This window comes from Tympanuchus pallidicinctus, unplaced genomic scaffold (assembly GCF_026119805.1).
Source record: "Tympanuchus pallidicinctus isolate F22 unplaced genomic scaffold, pur_lepc_1.0 scaffold3, whole genome shotgun sequence".
Classification (NCBI taxonomy): domain Eukaryota; kingdom Metazoa; phylum Chordata; class Aves; order Galliformes; family Phasianidae; genus Tympanuchus; species Tympanuchus pallidicinctus.
Window position 1 is genome coordinate 81,235,324 of NW_026294747.1, and position 18,220 is coordinate 81,253,543.

The 18,220-nt window shown below is 36.7% G+C and overlaps 1 protein-coding gene across 5 annotated transcripts in view; it reads left to right on the plus strand.

Moving 5' to 3' along the window:
* Positions 1-18,220, plus strand: part of ANKIB1 (ankyrin repeat and IBR domain containing 1) — an 87,739-nt gene that overhangs the window by 63,543 nt on the left and 5,976 nt on the right. For all 5 annotated transcript variants that reach the window (XR_008209526.1, XM_052695700.1, XM_052695698.1 and 2 more), the window contains exons 9-17: positions 871-1,037; positions 4,727-4,815; positions 5,791-5,921; positions 11,575-11,709; positions 12,250-12,336; positions 12,431-12,497; positions 12,879-13,024; positions 14,719-14,897; positions 15,378-15,429. Coding sequence is in view for 4 of the 5 variants with exons in the window: in XM_052695700.1 (XP_052551660.1) it covers positions 871-1,037; positions 4,727-4,815; positions 5,791-5,921; positions 11,575-11,709; positions 12,250-12,336; positions 12,431-12,497; positions 12,879-13,024; positions 14,719-14,897; positions 15,378-15,429 (1,053 nt within the window). In the remaining variant the exon portion in view is untranslated. The remainder of the gene's footprint in view (positions 1-870; positions 1,038-4,726; positions 4,816-5,790; positions 5,922-11,574; positions 11,710-12,249; positions 12,337-12,430; positions 12,498-12,878; positions 13,025-14,718; positions 14,898-15,377; positions 15,430-18,220) is intronic.

Genomic DNA, 18,220 nt, shown 5'->3' on the forward strand with positions numbered 1-18,220 from the left:
CTCCCGTTTGACTTTTTATTTGTTTATTTCCATTAACAATCTTATAATTCACTTTTTTTCTTTTGTACTATATGTAGTAATGAACTAGATAACGTGTTACGTTATGTTATCAGTGGTGGCAGAGCAAGAGAAAGCAAGAAGGTTTTTTTTTTCCTTTTACAATGCAATATTTTTGTGTATAACAAGTCTCTTTAATAAAGTCTTACACGATGTGGTAAAAATGAAGTATCTAGGTCTGATTAGCCTTTCACATCTTCATCTTCAAAGTGAGTGGTTAACGGCACCGTTTTGAAGAGAAGTATTGAAAGTTCTTTGAAGTTTTCCACCTCAATTTTTTAATAAAAGTTTTATGAAAGAAGTCCTGCTACGTTAATTACAAAAGTTTATAGGTAATGTCCAGAGATAGTCTAGTTCTGATTTCAGGTTTATTGCAGATGATTATATTGTGGATTTTGTGTTAATCAGTAAGATTTTAATTGTTTTCAGCAAGAGTCAGTTCTGTTAATGAGCATTGCTAGTGCATATATAGTGGAAGTACAGAGTAAGCCATATCACAAAGGAGTTGAATTGCACACATTAATTTTTTGTGTGGGATATAAATCATTTGGATCTTAGCCTTAGTCTGGAGTACTGTTTGAATGCCTTTAATGCTATTTTTTGTTTTGTTTTGTTTTTAATGGAGATTAAATTATTCCCGTTTAATAACTATTTTTAAAAGCCTATCTAAATAGCTACAGTTGTCATTATGCTTTTTGGCTTTGCTCCCTCAAAGAAAGATTATAATGACAGATTGTTTTATATCAATGATTAAATATGATCTTCTGTGTTAAAATATTTTCTTTCTTTCTTTCTTTTTTTCTTTTTCTTTAGGCCTTTGTTGAAAATAATCCTGCTATTAAATGGTGTCCTATCCCAGGCTGTGAAAGAGCAGTAAGGCTAACAAGACAAGGATCGAATTCAACAGGATCAGATACGCTTAGCTTCCCTATGCTAAAAGCTCCTGCTGTAGACTGTGGAAAGGGACATCTTTTCTGCTGGTTAGTGCTAGAAAGTATCTATGTTGACACAAATGCATAATCGCTGCTATTCCAGGGATTAATAAAAAATTAAAAGTTCTACTTAGCACCAAACGTGCAGCAAAATTTTAGATGGGATGGTATTTGACTTTACTATTCTTGGATTTATTTATTAGCTTTATATGCACAAATATTTCAGTATTCTGAGGCACACCAAAACTTTCTTATATTGTCTTATTAATTATTAGTTCTGTTAAATGTAGAACCGTAACATGAACTGCTGTGATTTTATCATCTGAGGAGGCTGGAGCATCAGCGGAGGGATTTTTGTGTCTGTTCTGGATAGATACATAGGCATACTCTGAATTATAGACAGAAGACAGCAGGCTTTTGCTCATTCAGAATTTTGGTGGAATTACATCAGAAAAGTTTGAGCTGAAATAGAACTTTGAAGGATTTTTTGCTACATACATAATTATTTCTGTTTGCTGGATCACTCCAATCGTTTCACTTTTTCAGTAGTTTTGCTTTATATTGTTTTCTGTTAAGTCTTAAGATGAATACAAGCTCAAGAAGTGAAAACCTTGATATATTTAAAAGATCATCCTTTAAGCTGTCAATATTCAGCAGTTCCGGGGAAAGGACAAAAACAGTATCAACAAAAGCAAAAAAAGTGATAGGATACTTCTCTGAAGTCTGGGGCAAACACTATCCTTGTTCCTTGAGCCTGTCAGACTACTGCAGTGATTTTAGTGACTTCAGATTTTAGCCCTTTCCCCATATGAATGGAAAGGGTGGAGGGACAAGAGGAAAGTAGACATGAGGAACCAACCAGGAAAGTTGTAAAACATAACCTCTTTGGAGAAAATTGTTCACAATTGGTGGAGAACTGGGAAAGAAACAAATTTTGTGAAAACAAAGCAGAAAATGTTTTTATCAGTGAACGTAAAACAAACCTCAGGGATATTCCGAAAGAAGGTATTACCCTCTCATCCTTGTTTCTGACAACTGTTGTCCTGACAAAATGTTATAATAGCCTGAAGGTCAGAGCTTGAAACCACTTTGTGTCATACTGTTGCAGTCCTTCAGATATTGTCAGATTCTGCTTCCTTTACACGGGCTAAATTCACCCTCTCTCTAGAATGCCCCTTGAATGTGACAATGCTCTCCAAGTGCATAATTTTTATGAGAAATACCCTTTTTTTTTTCTTTTAACAGTTCCTGGTAAAATTTCCTGAAGTCTTGAAAAAAGACCTCATTCTGTTAGTAAAATGTCCAAGAAGGCATTTACAAGGCCTTTTTTTCCTCCACGTGAAGGAAGATTTTCATCAGTGGCAAGAAAGTTTCAACAACAACTGAAGCATTCTGCAATATTAGGAATGAGAACCTTTTGCAGAAGGCAGCCATATTAGTCTCATAGTACAAAATCCTATATGACAGAATTAGAACAGTTCAGTTGGAAGGGACTTTTAAACATCATCTAGTAACACTGCCAAACCACTTCAGGGCTAACCAAAAGTTAAGGCATGTTATTGAGGCCGTTGTACAAATGCTTGTTGAACACTGACAGACAACGAGTCAACCACCTCACTGTCTGTTCCAGTGTTTGATCATCTTCCTGTACACAAATTTCTCCTATTGTCTACTCTGAAATCACCCTGGCACAGCTCTACTTCCTCTGGAGAAAAAGAAAATGCATTCTTAGTTGAGTGTGTCTTCATTATCACCATATTCTTGAAGGGATATTGATTTATATCTTTAAAGTTCAATCAACACATCCCACATTTCATACTTCTGTCAGTTCTGCAAGTTTTTCAAAAGTAATCTATAGTTTAGACATTATTGTATCAACTGATATGGCTTTAGTAAGAGATTCTTCAGAATCTCTATATTGGAAAATCCCAACTAAGCTGTAGATAACCATTCGCTGTCATGTACTAAGAGCAAGTTATGAGGTTTTGTCAGCATGGAATTTCCATTTTTAGGATCTCTGTCTTTTCTGCTCATTAAAGTAAGGCATTGTAGATGTAGGAATGTTTCTAGTAAACACAGGGTTCCTTAGAATGTACTAATTTTTCATTACCCACTACTTAATAGCACCTTCGACAGAATCTAATCAGCTCTGACAAACAGAAAATTCCATTCCTTTTCAAAAAATCATTCTGAGATTTTTAAATGTCGTTCAGATGAAGATAGTACACAAATACTACATCTGTGTATTAGCAGATCCTGTATATTAGAACCTCTTAATGCTGTACAAGAAGCATATGAAATTGTAGCAAGGGGACACGTATGGAAACTAGTAAGCACTGCAGACTTAGTTTTGCATCATCAGTCCTCTTTCATTTTATCCTGGATGGAAACAAGGGGCAAAGTGTATTTTGTAGGAGAGATATCTTTTGAGGTACACTGGGAAAGCTGATTCTAAGCTGCAACTATTTTGCTGTTTTGATTCGTATCAATTTCATTATATGATATAAACATTATCAGGAGAAAAAAATAAATCAAGAAATGCTTCTTGGACAATGCTTTCAGTCCTTCCCTGAATTTTCTCTTGTTGAAACTTGCTGCGAGTTCATTAAATATGTGCCATACCCTCAAATAAATCATCCTTCTTACTGTTGAGGAAGGCAGTCTGGGGAGGCTGAACTGTTAGTTGTCACAACCATTTGGTGTTACTTCCTTTCAGTCTGTGCTATCATGGAGTCCATCCGAAATACAACTTTTTTTCTTAAAAAGTTGTAGGATCAATAGGCTCATCATTCTTACTCAGTAAAATGGCATCCTCAAATAAGAACTCTTGGTCTGGGATAAGCTGAGGAAAGACTTTTTGAAAGAAGTTGTTCTAACTTCCTTCTGTGAGTACAATGTATGTATATTCATGTGTATGCGTCTTTAAAAATCCCATTCTGGTTCATACTGAAAACAGCAAGAGTGAAGCCTTCTGAGATCTGTTTCTGCAGGTTCTAGTGGGAAAGAAAAAAGGCTCAGCACAATGGGAACTGCCTCTCAGAGACACAAATCTGCCTTTTATATTCTCAGAAACTCAGAAATATTGCCAAAAAGACTGAATTACACCAGGGAGCTTAGTATCTTATTGTCTCCTTCTGTAGTGAGTTTAAGCTTGTATTATAGCAGACTGTCTTAGTTTCAGCTAGGATGGAAATGTTTTCTTCAGAGTGTGTGGTATGATGCTATGTTTTGATTCTAGGAGAATAACAAGCTTGATAACACAGTTACGTTTATAATTGTTGCTAAGCAGTGTTGTACAGAGCTGAGGCCATTGTTATGTAGTGACATATCTTTAAAGCTAGTAGTAACCTCAAGAGAAGCTCATTTCTCTACTGTGTCATGGAAAGTACCTTCCATTTCATTTGGAGACTGATGGAAAGAGTAAAAATTCATTAACTCTTAAAAAACGAAATGGATTGGATCTTGTTCTAGATTGAATTGGTACATTTAATTATACATAAAATGCATTTCAGGTATAGCAAACTACCTAGTTTTTGTTTTACAAGAAGTTTAAATTTAGTTTTATCACAGAAACTTTAGTAAGAGATCTAAGAATATTTTAAAATAGTAGTATTACTTTTTATCTTTTTGATTTGATGTGATATGTTTCCATGTCTTGTAGTGTGAAGCAATTTCAAAGCAACAATTCAATTTTAACTCTAGATAAGTAGTTATTGTGTATATATCTTAATGTTCAGGGAATGTCTTGGTGAAGCACATGAACCTTGTGACTGCCAAACCTGGAAGGATTGGCTACAGAAAATATCTGAAATGAAGCCAGAAGAACGTAAGTCATACTTTTTGTTTTATTATTTCATTGTCATCTTTTATTTTTAAAGGGAATTTTTAGTTGCATTAATTAAAACTTTACATTGGTTGAAAAATAAAGAAGAGGAAGAAAAACAAACCACTGAGTGATGAGCAACTTCATGTTTAATTGCATATGTAGTTATGGTAGACATATGTGGTAATGGTAGACTTTTATCCTGAAACCATTCCTACCGGTTCCCTCATAAATCTGCATATGGTTCAGAGAGATGAAACTCTTCTCCCTTCCTTTTACAGCCTTCCTTCATTTTTTTTTTCATTTATTCCTGAAGATAACTTACGTTTTCTAGGCAAAAAATCTTAATCTTAAATATTTAAATCTTAAAATCCTTGTCCTAGTCTGCACTTCTGTTTAATTGTATTCATACAGTTGTTTGTGTACTTTAGAAATGTTTAAAAGCAACAGGTAATAATAATAGTAATGTTGACTGTAAATTGCAAGAGAATTATGGAGAATAGCTTCCTGGTAAATAACTCCTAGAGGTCAACTAACAATATGTGGGTTTACATAGGACAGACAGAAACAAACAAACAAACAAAAAAAACGTTTACTCAAATAAACACTAACTTAACTTGGTTACAACAATTCAGAGCCTTTCCATTATGTCATAGATTATTCTAGAAAATGTTGTAGACTCAAAATGCACCATGCTGAGTCAAACATCAATTTTTAAATATATATTTTAATAATCTGTGTATTATGTATGCCATAGACTACAATATACAGAAGTAATTTGTGTACTTTATAGGTATTTGTATATGTGTACATATACATATAGTATATTAAGTACGTATAATGAAGAATTACAATATTCTGTCAAGAAATAGGTAAACACGTATCTTTCCTAATCTGATTTTCACAAAAGATTAAACAAGTAAAATTTCAACTTCTCTGTTTCTACATGGTCGACATCCTCCTGTCACATTCATGAAGTTGTGGGAGTTAGTGAGGCATATGAGGATGCTGCCAACTGCCTGTGGTTACTAACTAACTCCAAACCATGCGCCAACTGCAAATCTCCAATTCAGAAGAATGAGGGCTGCAACCACATGCAATGTGCGAAGGTAAGAAAGACCTTTCATACAATTTGTTGTGAATTCAGGTAGCGTAATTTAGGTTGTGTCATATGTACATTTCAGGAGCACAGAAGTCCAAATGTTTTGAAATGCCAGGCCTAAGATCTAATGGAATCTGTTTCAAAAATTAGGTAATCTGCAAATAATGGGTTACATGTATATAGAAGATGTTTCGTATTTAGTGAAGTTTATTTGGCTGGTAAGTGTACAGTGTAATTATCAAGATTTCCTAAACAGCTGACAGTTCTTGGCAATACACTATGAAATTTAAGGGAACAGAAATCCTTGGTAGTTTAACCATCATTAATAATGTAGAAGAGAATGAACAGAGGGTCAGTACTGGGGCCTGTCCTGTTCAATATCTTTACTGATTATCTGAATGAGAGTATTCAGTGCACCCTTCACTAAGTTTGTAGATGACACTAAGTTGGGAGGAAGTGTTGATCTGCTTAGGGGTAGGAAGGCCCTGCAGAGGGACCTGGACAGGCTGGATAGCTGGGTTCAACAAGTCCAGGTGCCACAACGACCCCAGGCAATGCTACAGGCTTGGGGCAAAATGTCTGGAAGACTGTAGAGGAAACAGACCTGGGGGATATTGGTTGATGCTTGGCTGAACATGACCCGAGCCCAGGTGGCCAAGGACAACAAAGCTGGTGATGGGTCTGGAGCACAAGTCTTATGGGGAACTGCTGAGGGAACTGGGATTGCTCACTCTGGAGAAGAAGAGGTTCAGGAGTGACCTTATCACTCTCTACAGCTACCCAAAGGGAGGTTGTGGTGTGGTAGGAGTCAGCTTCTTCTCCCGTGTAACTGGCAACAGGACTAGAGGGAATGGCCTCAAATTGCACCAGGGGAGATTCAGGTTGGATGTTAGGGAATACTTCTTCCCCAAGAATGGTCAGGTGCTGGAACGGGCTGCCCAGAGAGGTGGTGGAGTCACCATCCCTGGAGGTGTTCAAGAAATGTTCAGATATTATACTGAGGGACATGGTTTCATAGGAAACATTGATGATAGGTGGACAGTTGGACAGGATGATTTTCCACCTTGGTGATTCTATGATTCTATAACATTTTCAGTTACCAGAAGATAGTACTTTTTAAGGATTTGTAAGGTTTAATGAATGCTTTGCCGTATTGCATTTTTCTTTTGCGTTATTTCTCTATATAGCAACAAAACAGAGAAATTTGAATGGGAAACTGTAAACATTAATTAAACAGTAGGAATGAAAAGACAGGAAACAGTAATTCCAAAACAAACTAATTAGTGACAGAAGCCAAAAAATTAGTCATGAGTTTGCACTATGCTACTAAATTAGAATATTTCTTGCCAGCAGTTCAGTAGCATTTGAGAACACTTTCAAACTAGTTAAAAATGGCATATTTAGCGTACTTATGTCTCTTTGAGAGGATCATTAAAAATGAGAAAGTTGCACATATATAACATAATTATCTTCCAATAAAAAACTGAGAGGTTTAGCAGTGGAGACTAGTACATTCTTCTGGATATGTCTCAATCTACATTGATATCCAGATCTTATTTTCTTTATATTATGATTATGTATTCTGTTTGTGAAGATTGGGTCATTGATTTTTTTGGTGGTGTGTGTTTGTTTGTTTGTTCGGAAGTAGTTTGGCAACCAAGAGCAGATTCTCTTCCACTTCAGTTTATGCCAGTTTTGCTGTTCTTTTTTTCCTTTTTAAATGATTTTTAAAGGAGTTCATAAATTCCATAGTGATAAGAAATGTAATAAGATTTGCTGTTCAGCACAATTTGAAAATTTCCAGACTGTAAACAGAGTTAAGAGCATTTGAAATAGTTATTTGCAGAATAATTATATTGGTGACAGTGTGGAAACAATTCATATATGGGATGTAGAATCATGGATCATTTGGGTTGGAAAAGATCCTTATTATCAAGTCCAACCATTGCATAAAGCTATGACATTCACTATCTGCCTACATGCCACATCTACACCTTTCTTAAATATCTCCAGGAGTATGGATGCCACCACTTCCCTGTACAGTCTGTTCCAATACCTAACCCCCCTTTCCATGAAGAAATTCTTCCTAATGTCCAATCTATACCTCCCCTTGCTCAGCTCGAGTCTGTTGTCATGTGTCCAGTCACTTGTCACCACTCTTCTCACTGCAACATCCTTTCTGGTAGTAGTGGAGAGCAGTGAAGTCGCCCCTCAATATCCTCTTCTCTAGTTTAAACAGTTCTCAGCTAGTCCCTTCACTAGTTTAATCACTTTTCTCTCAATGTGTTCCAGCAAATCAATGTTCTCCTTGTACTTAGGGCCACAGGCCCAAAACTGAACGCGGTACTCGGGCTGAGTCTCACTAGAGCTGAGCAGGAAGGGCCAACCCCTTCCCTGGTCCTGCTAACCACACCACTGATAAAAACCAGGATGCTATTGTCTTTGTCAGCCACTTGGGCATGCTGCCAGCTCATGTTCAGCCAATGTAACAAAATGTTCAGGATGTAACAAAACCTCTTCAGTTATTTGACAGCTGTTGTGTCACTGAGCTAACCTCAATAGAATCAAAGTATGGTTTAGGGCTTGAGGAGGCTTCAGCCACTAACTTCTGAAGAGTATAGATAATTTAATTTAGTACCATTCTGCAGTGCTGGCTGACAACCACAGTTCTATTCCTCTTTGATGTTGTTCCTTATAAACAGCTTAAACTGTCCCTAAAACAGTCAGCTTCCTTTTGTGATGGAGAAACCTCTGCAAACAGAAGCTGCCTCTCCTCAGCCTTGTGAGGAGGGAAAAGAATGGTATCCTCAGGATCATCACAGGGCTCAGATGCAAGGTACAGAGGACACCTCGCTTGTCCCTTCCTAAAGTAAGGATGTGTTACAAAGCTTCAGCCTTTGCTGCAGTAAGTTCTGCTGAAGCCTACTGTGTAGTGAGTAGAGAATTGCAAGTGCTTCTTGTCAGCTAGCATGTACCTGGGTGTAGAGGATGCACTTTAGTCATAGAATCACATTTCTGTATTTAAGCAGGCACTGTTGTGTTTTACGAGCTTGGTTTCTAAGGCAACAAGGCTCATGCATTCCCCCTGTCTCTCACTCCCCTAATTCTAGTAGTTTTCTTACCTTCTGGGTACTTTGAACTAGATACAGGAAAGAGTTCATGGATACTAGTTTACTGCAGATTTCATGACATTGGGTAGTTGTATTGTGCAGAGACTTAATTTGTACTGCCACCAAGGGAGAGGCTAAAATACCTACTCAGCAGTTACCTGCTCAGCTATTGCCTCTCCTGCTTGGTTCAGGCAGCAAACATGTCGTTTGTAAAGCCTAGCCTGTACAGCATCACAGATAGCTCACCATAAAGGCAAGTAAAGCAGAGTCTTCAGGTTTTTGGAGATGTAACTAAACTTCAAACAGATGGACATGTTTTTGAATATTTAATGAGAGTAAGTTATTAGAGAAGGGTCTTGGAACAGTGGGTGAGTCTTGATTTATTGAGGAAGCTTTTCGAGATGTGCAAGATTAGAGGATGCATATGGTGAAGTGATAATGAAGGGAGATAATTTGGGAAAGGTGGTATTATTGCAGTGGGAACATATATACATAAATTAATAGGAAATTAAACTTTAGTAGTTGTGTTGCTTGCAACTTATTTCATAATCTTTTTTTATATAATGCAACTTTTTATTATGTTTTGAGCATTTCTGAATAATAGACAATTCAGTGATAGACTCTTAAGGCTTTTGTGCACAGCTACTCTTCTACTTAATTCTCAGCACTCATCTTACCATTTTGTAAAAGCAAGCACCTTCAAAAAAAATTTAAGAACAGAGAAAGTGCAGCACAATAGCAGAAATACCTTTGTCTGCATTGCTTTTTAGAAGAAAGTCAATGTCACATGTGAGACAAAATTAGCAAAAGTGTAATGCAGAAATTGTAATATATGTAATTGAATGGAGTCACTACTTATGAACACATCTGGTATGGACTAGGTATTTCTGGAAAGGTTAAATTTACAAAAGAGAAGAAAAATGTGGTTTAATTTATTGAATTCCAGTAATAATATTAATGGCTTCTTACTACTTCACATTAATTTTTGCTTCAGTTTTTCAGGATTTTTCTTTGTTCATCAGTAAAACAGATTAAATGAATAGGATGACCAAGTCGTAGTCTTCTGCCCATCCATTTCTAGACAGCTTCCGGTTATTTTGAAATAACCCAGCTGAGAATTCAGTGCTGAGTTGAGAATAATAGTTCAATCTTCTCTGTTGAAAAGAAGTCTGGATATGACAGGTCTCCTTGTAACCTGTTACCTGTTTTAAAAGCTTTCTGCTCAGTAAACGCAGAAGAGGCCTAACTTGAAATCATTATTGAAAGTACTGTTTTTACTTGCTTGCTTTAGTAGTTGCTAATACTATTACTGTTTTGCATTAGGAACACCACATGACCAAAATATTGGTAATCACATTTTTTTAATTGCTATTAGGAAACAAGAGAGTAAACGCGTATTGCTGAGCCGTTCCGCCCGCTCAGCACTGTCCTTGTGATAGGACAAGAGGAAATAATTTCGAACTAAAAGAGGGGAGATTTAGACTGGATATAAGGAAGAAGCTTTTTATAATAAGGGTGGTGAAGCACTGAAGCAGGATGCCCAGAGAGGTGGTGGATGCCCCCATGTCTTCATGGAGACATTCAAGGTCAGGCAGGACAGGGCACTGAGCACCTGATCTAGCTGTAGGTGTCCCTGTTCATTGCAGGAGAGTTGGACCAGATGACCTTTAAAGCTCCCTTCCAACTCAAACGGTTCAATGATTGTACAATCAGTGAAGACACAGCTTTCACTTAAGCCTTCTGTTTTCTTTAGGCTTATGTTTTTTGTTATTTCTTAGGTGCAATTAGTTGGGCACTTCAAAGGTTTTGCATGCTCTTTCTACATTACAGCAAATATTAAGTCATAGTATTTCTTTCACATTCATTCCACTACAATGATCCCAGCAGGGTTGCAGCTGGGAACAGATTTCAGAAGCACATCTCTTGAATTACTAGTAATGGTCATTGTGCAAACATACTAGGATTGAGTGAGAAACTGTTCTTCTCCATCAAGAGAATATTCAGGATACTGAAAAACACTTTTCCAAACTGGAAAAAGCAACAACAAAAAATGCAGATAAGATCAGTAGAATTGCATTTACAAAACTGAAATGTTTTGAGTGCTTTACAGATAAGTCACGCTCATGCGTAAACTATTAGTTTCATTTTATTGACTGAGAAATTAATTAAGCTTTCTGATAATTCCACTTTTTAAGTTTCGTTAAAATTCACCCTTTCTCATTAGCAGTTTCAGTGTTACTGTTTAAAAAAGCAAACAAACAAACAAACAAAGCAGATCTAATGAGCTCTATCATTTGATTTATTTCATACACTTACAGCTTAGCTTGTAGCTTATACATGACCTTTTGATTCGGTGAACAAAAATTCTGACTCTCATGATTTGATAACCATGATCTTCTATAATGCATGAAATAGGAAAAAGGCTCCACAACAGTTCTGTTTAGACCACAAGTATGATGGTCTCAGAATGGTGCTAGTTTTTCTTAACTGCATACCTACAATGTATCAGCTTCTTTCTTTTTGTCTTGTTTTTTTGTGTTTTCTCTGAAGTGCAAGTATGATTTTTGCTGGATATGCTTAGAAGAATGGAAAAAGCACAGCTCTTCTACAGGAGGATACTACAGATGTACTCGCTATGAGGTTATTCAGCATGTAGAGGAACAGTCCAAAGAGATGACAGTAGAGGTAACAAAAATGTCTGCTTGCATAGTAGTACTAAGGCTGCAATTTGGTGTTTAGGGTAAGTTCAATCAAAATTCTTCCCAACCGAAGTTTTAAAAGAGAAAATATAACTTTAAAAATAAGCAAAGGACAGAAAGAAAACATGCTTATTTGTGGATAGAAGCATAAGATTTAGTTCTTCATCTGTCTTTGCTGACAGCCACTGGTTGACTTAGACTAGTTGATTTACTTTCCTATGTCATGGTTTCCTTTTCTGAAATGGGTGTGGTGGTACTCTCTGTGCATTTCAGAAGACATGTTTTAATTTTGGCATTTGGAAAGTCTGCTTAAAAATAGTATGCACACAGTACATTAACTCTAGCTAGAGTATTTTCAGGCTTGGACATTCAAAACTTACATTTGTCTTTTTGTGCATAGCACTTGTCAGCATTGTGTATAATGCTTCACATTTGGTGGGAATATAAACAGTTATGAGATTGTAGCCAACAATAATTGTTAAATTAAACCATTAAATTTGTCCTGGTTTGTATTCTTCTTTTCCAGGCTGAAAAGAAGCATAGGAGATTTCAAGAACTGGATAGGTTTATGCATTATTACACAAGGTTTAAGAACCATGAACTTAGCTACCAGGTATGGAACAAATCATATTTATTCATTCTTGTTTACATTTCATTCATTAAAAAAAAAAAAAGCATATTGTATTTTATTTGTTGTCTTGTTCTAGTTAGAACAGCGCCTTCTAAAAACAGCCAAAGAAAAGATGGAGCAGCTGAGTAAAGCTCTCAGTGGAAGTAAGTAGAACTTGTTAGTATTTGCTATGAACTGTGAATTTGATTTGAAATCAAATGTGTTATGGCTAAACCTTTTATTTTGAATAGAGCTCACATCAGTCTGTTGTGTGATGTGATCCCTCCGGTACTAGAATTCATAAGCAGTGGATGAAAGTACAGTAAAATCTTACATATTTCACACAGAGGAAATGGCACTAATAAGAGAGAAGCTAATATTCTGTGTTCACTTCTTATAGTAAGAAGACTGTATACTCACTGAGAACCTGCTGCTGTGCTGCTGCAGTTTAGCTGATGTGCACATTTTTGGTGGAAAACTCTTACACTAAAAGAAATGCTGACATCAGCAGGAGAATATCTTCACAGTGTTTTATTATCTTACAGCTGAGGGAGGCTGTCCTGATACCACATTCATTGAAGATGCAGTACAGGAGCTTCTGAAAACTCGACGCATTCTCAAGTGTTCTTATCCATATGGATTCTTTTTGGAGCCTAAAAGCACAAAGAAAGAAATATTTGAACTTATGCAGGTAATACATGCATATAGCTTGCTTTTCTAATATTACATTTTTTGTAGTATTAGTTATCAGTGTCGTGTGTCTACTTTTGTAGTGCAAAACTGATACTTCATATTTGTAACCAAGTCTGAGTAAGACATGGATTTTTAACACTATGGCACAATAGCATTTAGTTCAATTTTAGAATGAATGAAAAACAACACTTTACTGCAGAACCAAAGAGTAAGGACAGGTGGAAAGGGAAAAAAAAAAAAAAAAAAAGAAAATTATTGCTGCTAACCAACCTTCTTTTAGCTAAGTTGTAATTTTGTAACCCAAATCTGGAAGCAGCCCTCTCCAAAAAGCAGCAAATAGAAACACTTGCATCAGTGCTTTCCATACTGCAGAGGAGGCTTGGACAAGGAGAAGGGATTAATTGGTGGTGGTGGGGTGGAACTTCTATTAAGTTGTTTTTTCTCCTTATGTAGCTCCTATTTCCTGTCTCGCGTGATGATGTGTCTGATGAGTGGGTGCAGGCACAGCTGGGAGAGTACATGGGTAGTAGTGACATCAGCTGCAGGGGCTGCTGCTGCTTTCCTTTCCTTTAGGATCCCCAAAGATGGTCAGTGTGTATATGTGTGCAGGGAAGCCCTACGGCAAGCTGGAGGAAAGGAACATTTAGGTCAATAAAAGCATAGGCAAGATATTTGGAGACCGCAAATGGCTTGTTACACTTGGAATAACTAGGCAACTGAAATTCAGAGAGCAGGAGTTTGAGTGGCTGCACGTATGAGTTAGTGTTGGAGCCAGGACACAAATGACTGTGGACAAGCTGAGGCAGGTGATAAAATTCAGTTCTTACAGAGCAGGCTTCCAGGCATGCACTGACGACTTTGGTCTTGCTTAGTCATCCTCCACCTCAGAGTCTTTAGTGATGAATCAAAACTGTTGTTTCAAACAAGATAGTGAACACCAAATTAAAAAATGACTCTTGTCTCTGGTAAGTTTAAATAAAAGAAGAAAGAACAGACTGCCAGAAAAAAACAACACAGGTCATCTTGCTAAATAAGCTGTAATTTCTATAGCTTTAATAATTATATGAGAGCTGATGAGACTCCTTTCTGGATGTTATTTTCAGAAGAAAGGAAATCACTCCGTTCAGTGTTTATGGCGTAGAGCTCCGCCTGATTTCATAGAATCACAAAATCACAAGGTTGGAAACGACCTATAAGATCATCTAGTCCAACCATCTCCTCATCACCACTGCCACCACAAGCACTAAACCATATCACGCAGCACATTGTCCAGACGCCTCTTGAACACTGCCAGGGATGGCAACTCCACCACCTCCCTGGGCAGCCATTCCAGTGCCTGACCACTCTCTGAGAGAAAAAGTTCTTCCTTATGTCCAACCTAAACCTCCTCTGATACAACTTGCGGCCACTACCCCATGTCCTGCTCGTTGCTTGGGAGAAGAGGCCAAATCCCTCTTCGCCACAGCCTCCCTTCAGGAGGTTGTAGAGTGCAGTGAGGTCTCCCCTGAGCCTCCTCTACTCCAGACTGAACAATCCCAGCTCCCTCAGCTGCTCCTCATAAGCCCTGTGCTCCAGACCCCTCACCAGTTTCGTTGCCCTTCTTTGGACACGCTCCAGGGCCTCAACATCTTTCCTGTAGTGAGGGGCCCAAAACTGAACACAAATTTATTCTGTGTTTATTAACCATTGCAGACAGACCTGGAAATGGTCACTGAAGACCTTGCACAGAAAGTAAACAGGCCTTACCTTCGGACTCCTCGCCATAAAATCATCCGTGCAGCTTGTCTTGTGCAGCAAAAGCGGCAGGAATTCTTAGCCTCTGTGGCCCGTGGTGTTGCCCCTGCAGACTCACCAGAAGCTCCCAGGCGCAGGTAAACCGAACAAAATACTGTGCAACTCAAAAAAGTTCATTTGGTAATGATCAAAGTGAGGTGAAGTGGAGCCGATAAAATTGGTGGTCGTAGATCACCAGATAGTTACATTTTCTTTGTCATTTGATCACTGTGGAATTGCAGCTTTTCACGAATTCAAATGCACATATGCTGTTAATCAGACTCTGTGGATGAAACTGCAAATGAGAAACCTCTGCTGGCTTTTAAAATTGCTTCAAAAGCTAAGTGCAGTAAATATCCTTGAGTACTGTGATTGCGATAATTGGTGGGGTTTTCTTTCACTTCTTTAGTATTTATATTGCAATTTCATGGTTTTCTAAATGAGTTGCAAGATAAGCATTAAAGGAGAAGATTTAAGAGCAGTAGAGTTGCACTGTTTATATGTTGATAGGTTTTGAAGCTATTTATGTTGTTCATACTTTGTTCTGACTCTAAACTTAATTTCTCTTAACTTTATAGCTTTGCTGGTGGAACATGGGATTGGGAGTATTTGGGATTTGCATCCCCTGAGGTAAACTATTTCTTCTTACATATTTAAATTAGTTCTGCATATTCTAGAAACACAGGTATGATTGTGGTCTGCATGAAGAGCTTCCTTATACAAAGCATCTCAAGCTGGTTTAAGCTTACCATTGTATTTATTTCACAATAGAAGGAAATATATATATGAATACCTAACTGCAGTGACACTAACATGACTATAGTTACTTAACATTACATAGTTTTCCAAGTACGTAACCAGATTTAGAATAAACTGGTTTCTATGTGCTGGGGAGCCTTAAAAGACTAAATAAATAATACGTACGTAGATTACTTTTCAATGCAACATTATTTCAGCAGAATTTGGCAAAGCCTAAGAAATTCCTGTCTTTCTTTAACAACTCAACAAAAACTTACAGGCATATACCCAAATATTGTTAAACATTTGAAGTGTTTCTTTTCATTTTTATATATTAAAGCAGGATGGAAATTGCTTACTTAAACGAGATTTAACCGAGAATGAAAACAACAATTTTAAATGAATATTTCTCTACCCACATATGGGAAAAGAGTATATAATTTTCAAGACTGCAGTAAAACAAGAAGCTTCCTATAAAGCTTGCCTTTATTATCTTAACTTTATTTTGTATTTTGAGAACATTAGATTAAAGCATTAAGTTAGGAAGGAAGCTTCATCTCAACATTTCCTTGCTGCTGTTTTCTTTCTAGCTAGTCATTTTAAAGCATCCTGGAAAACTCCATGTACTTTTTTCTATATATTTCCTTTGCTATTGTTGTTGGTGAGCATCATGCTGGTGAGAAAATAGCTTGCTTCTCTACAAAACATCAACTTGCTTCTCTTGTCTAGTTCCTTTAGTCCTTTCCTTTGAAATAATTCCGTGTTCTAAAATATTTGTGATGGTATTTTATTGTTAGTGGAACTGGTTATGAGAAGCTGATAAGCAGTATGTTGATGAGCTGTTTAGCAGCAGGTGCCATTGCAGCTTAGATGATAGCTTGTAAGTTTTTATGATTTGCCTAAATGTGGCACTGCATAATGCAAGTTGGCTTCTTTGCTATGTAGAGAGGAAGGATACTTGCAACCACCTATGCTAAATGAATTTTGTAGAATTAATATTGGTCATTGTTTGTTTTAGTGATTTTTTTCAATACACAGTTTTTGATGTAGAGCTGTACTTTCACAAGAAGATCTGTGCATAATGTTATCACAGAAAATAAAATCTTAGTGGGTTTAGCAAAGAATGCTGATTGTTGAATGTCCTTGTGTGAAACAATGATGTTCCTATCCAACAAAATAAAAGTTCCTTAGTACACATTTTAAAAATTGTTGCAAGTAAACAGAAGTAAAATTTTAGCTGCAGTAATTGAGTTGCATATTTCATACATTGAAAAAAGAAAACAAGCAAAATTATAGTTAAGAGGCTATTGGTAAAATCTTTTGAAAGCAGATGAAAGATAAGATCTAATATGACTAATAAACTTTAGTGTTCTGTGATCACTTCACGTTATTCCTTATCTGATTCACAGTGATACTGTGATGTATGTTTATATATAATTCATTTATATTACTTGACATCAAAATTTCATTTCCTGTTCTCTGGGGGTCTGCCTTCCATTACAGGAAATGCAGGACTCCTTAGGAACTGGAAGGACAACTGATGACTTCATGCTTGCCCTGTTTTTTATTCTGTCCCATAATAAGTACCTACTATTAACCACTGCTCAGATTATTGGGCTAAATGGACCTTTCATGTGGTCAGTTACAGTTATTTGTATGTTCTTAAAATTTTCATGGAACAATTTCTTAAATAGATAAAAATCTTCCGATGCTGGTCATTTCATGATGCTTCTTTTTAGCTTGTGTATGTCATCATAAATAAGAGCTTGGCCTAGATCACTTAATGGAAAGACAACATAACATTACAACACCATCAAAATTAATAAGGTCTTTGTGTAAGAGAACTGACACTTGTTGATTTAGATGCCTTAGATATTGAGATGTTCTAGGATGCAGACTAAATGAAAGAAAGCAACATTAATGGTAATGCTGTCTTTAAGAAATTGTCTGGTCAAAGGAAACCACTGGATTGCAGATTTCCCAAGATGGATCTTAGGGAAGAAAGGAGTATTCCTTTCTGATAAGAAAACTACTACCAGTGTGCCTGATTTTATTCCCTTGTGTAAATAAATTACTGTCATTAATGAAACACTAACTACACAGTCAGGTACTAGCCAAAAAAAGTCTGAAAATTTGCATTCAAGCAGAAAATTAGTCTCTCAATATTAGCAGATGAATTTACATGGAAATTATAATAAAGATAAGTAACTCTTGGGATCTTAGTGTAATATAGTCAGAAATGAATCTATCCCATAGATATTACGCAAACTGTCATTGGTAAACACATACAGCATGAGAAATTATAGTCTGCAGGAGTTCAGATCTGTGGGGTGGGGCTTATTATCAGCTCAGATTAGGCAACAGTAGGAAATTTGTAATTCGTGGGATAAAAACCTATCAATAAAACCATGACAGTTGCTCAATACAAGAGTATCAACTATGGCTGTTCCTGAGCCTAGAGCCTGGGAAAAAAATAACAAGTACCAGTATGTATCAGCTGGCTCTATATTTTTCCAAAGATTAGAATCTTTGGATTGGCCATTGCTGGCAACAGAACCCAGACATGACCTATTTGTCTAACTCGCATTAATTGCCTTAATGTTCTAAAATCTTTAGATACATGTCTACAAAAAATGTGTGTGTATGTGTGTAAAGTTTGGCATCAAAGTTTTGAAACACAAAA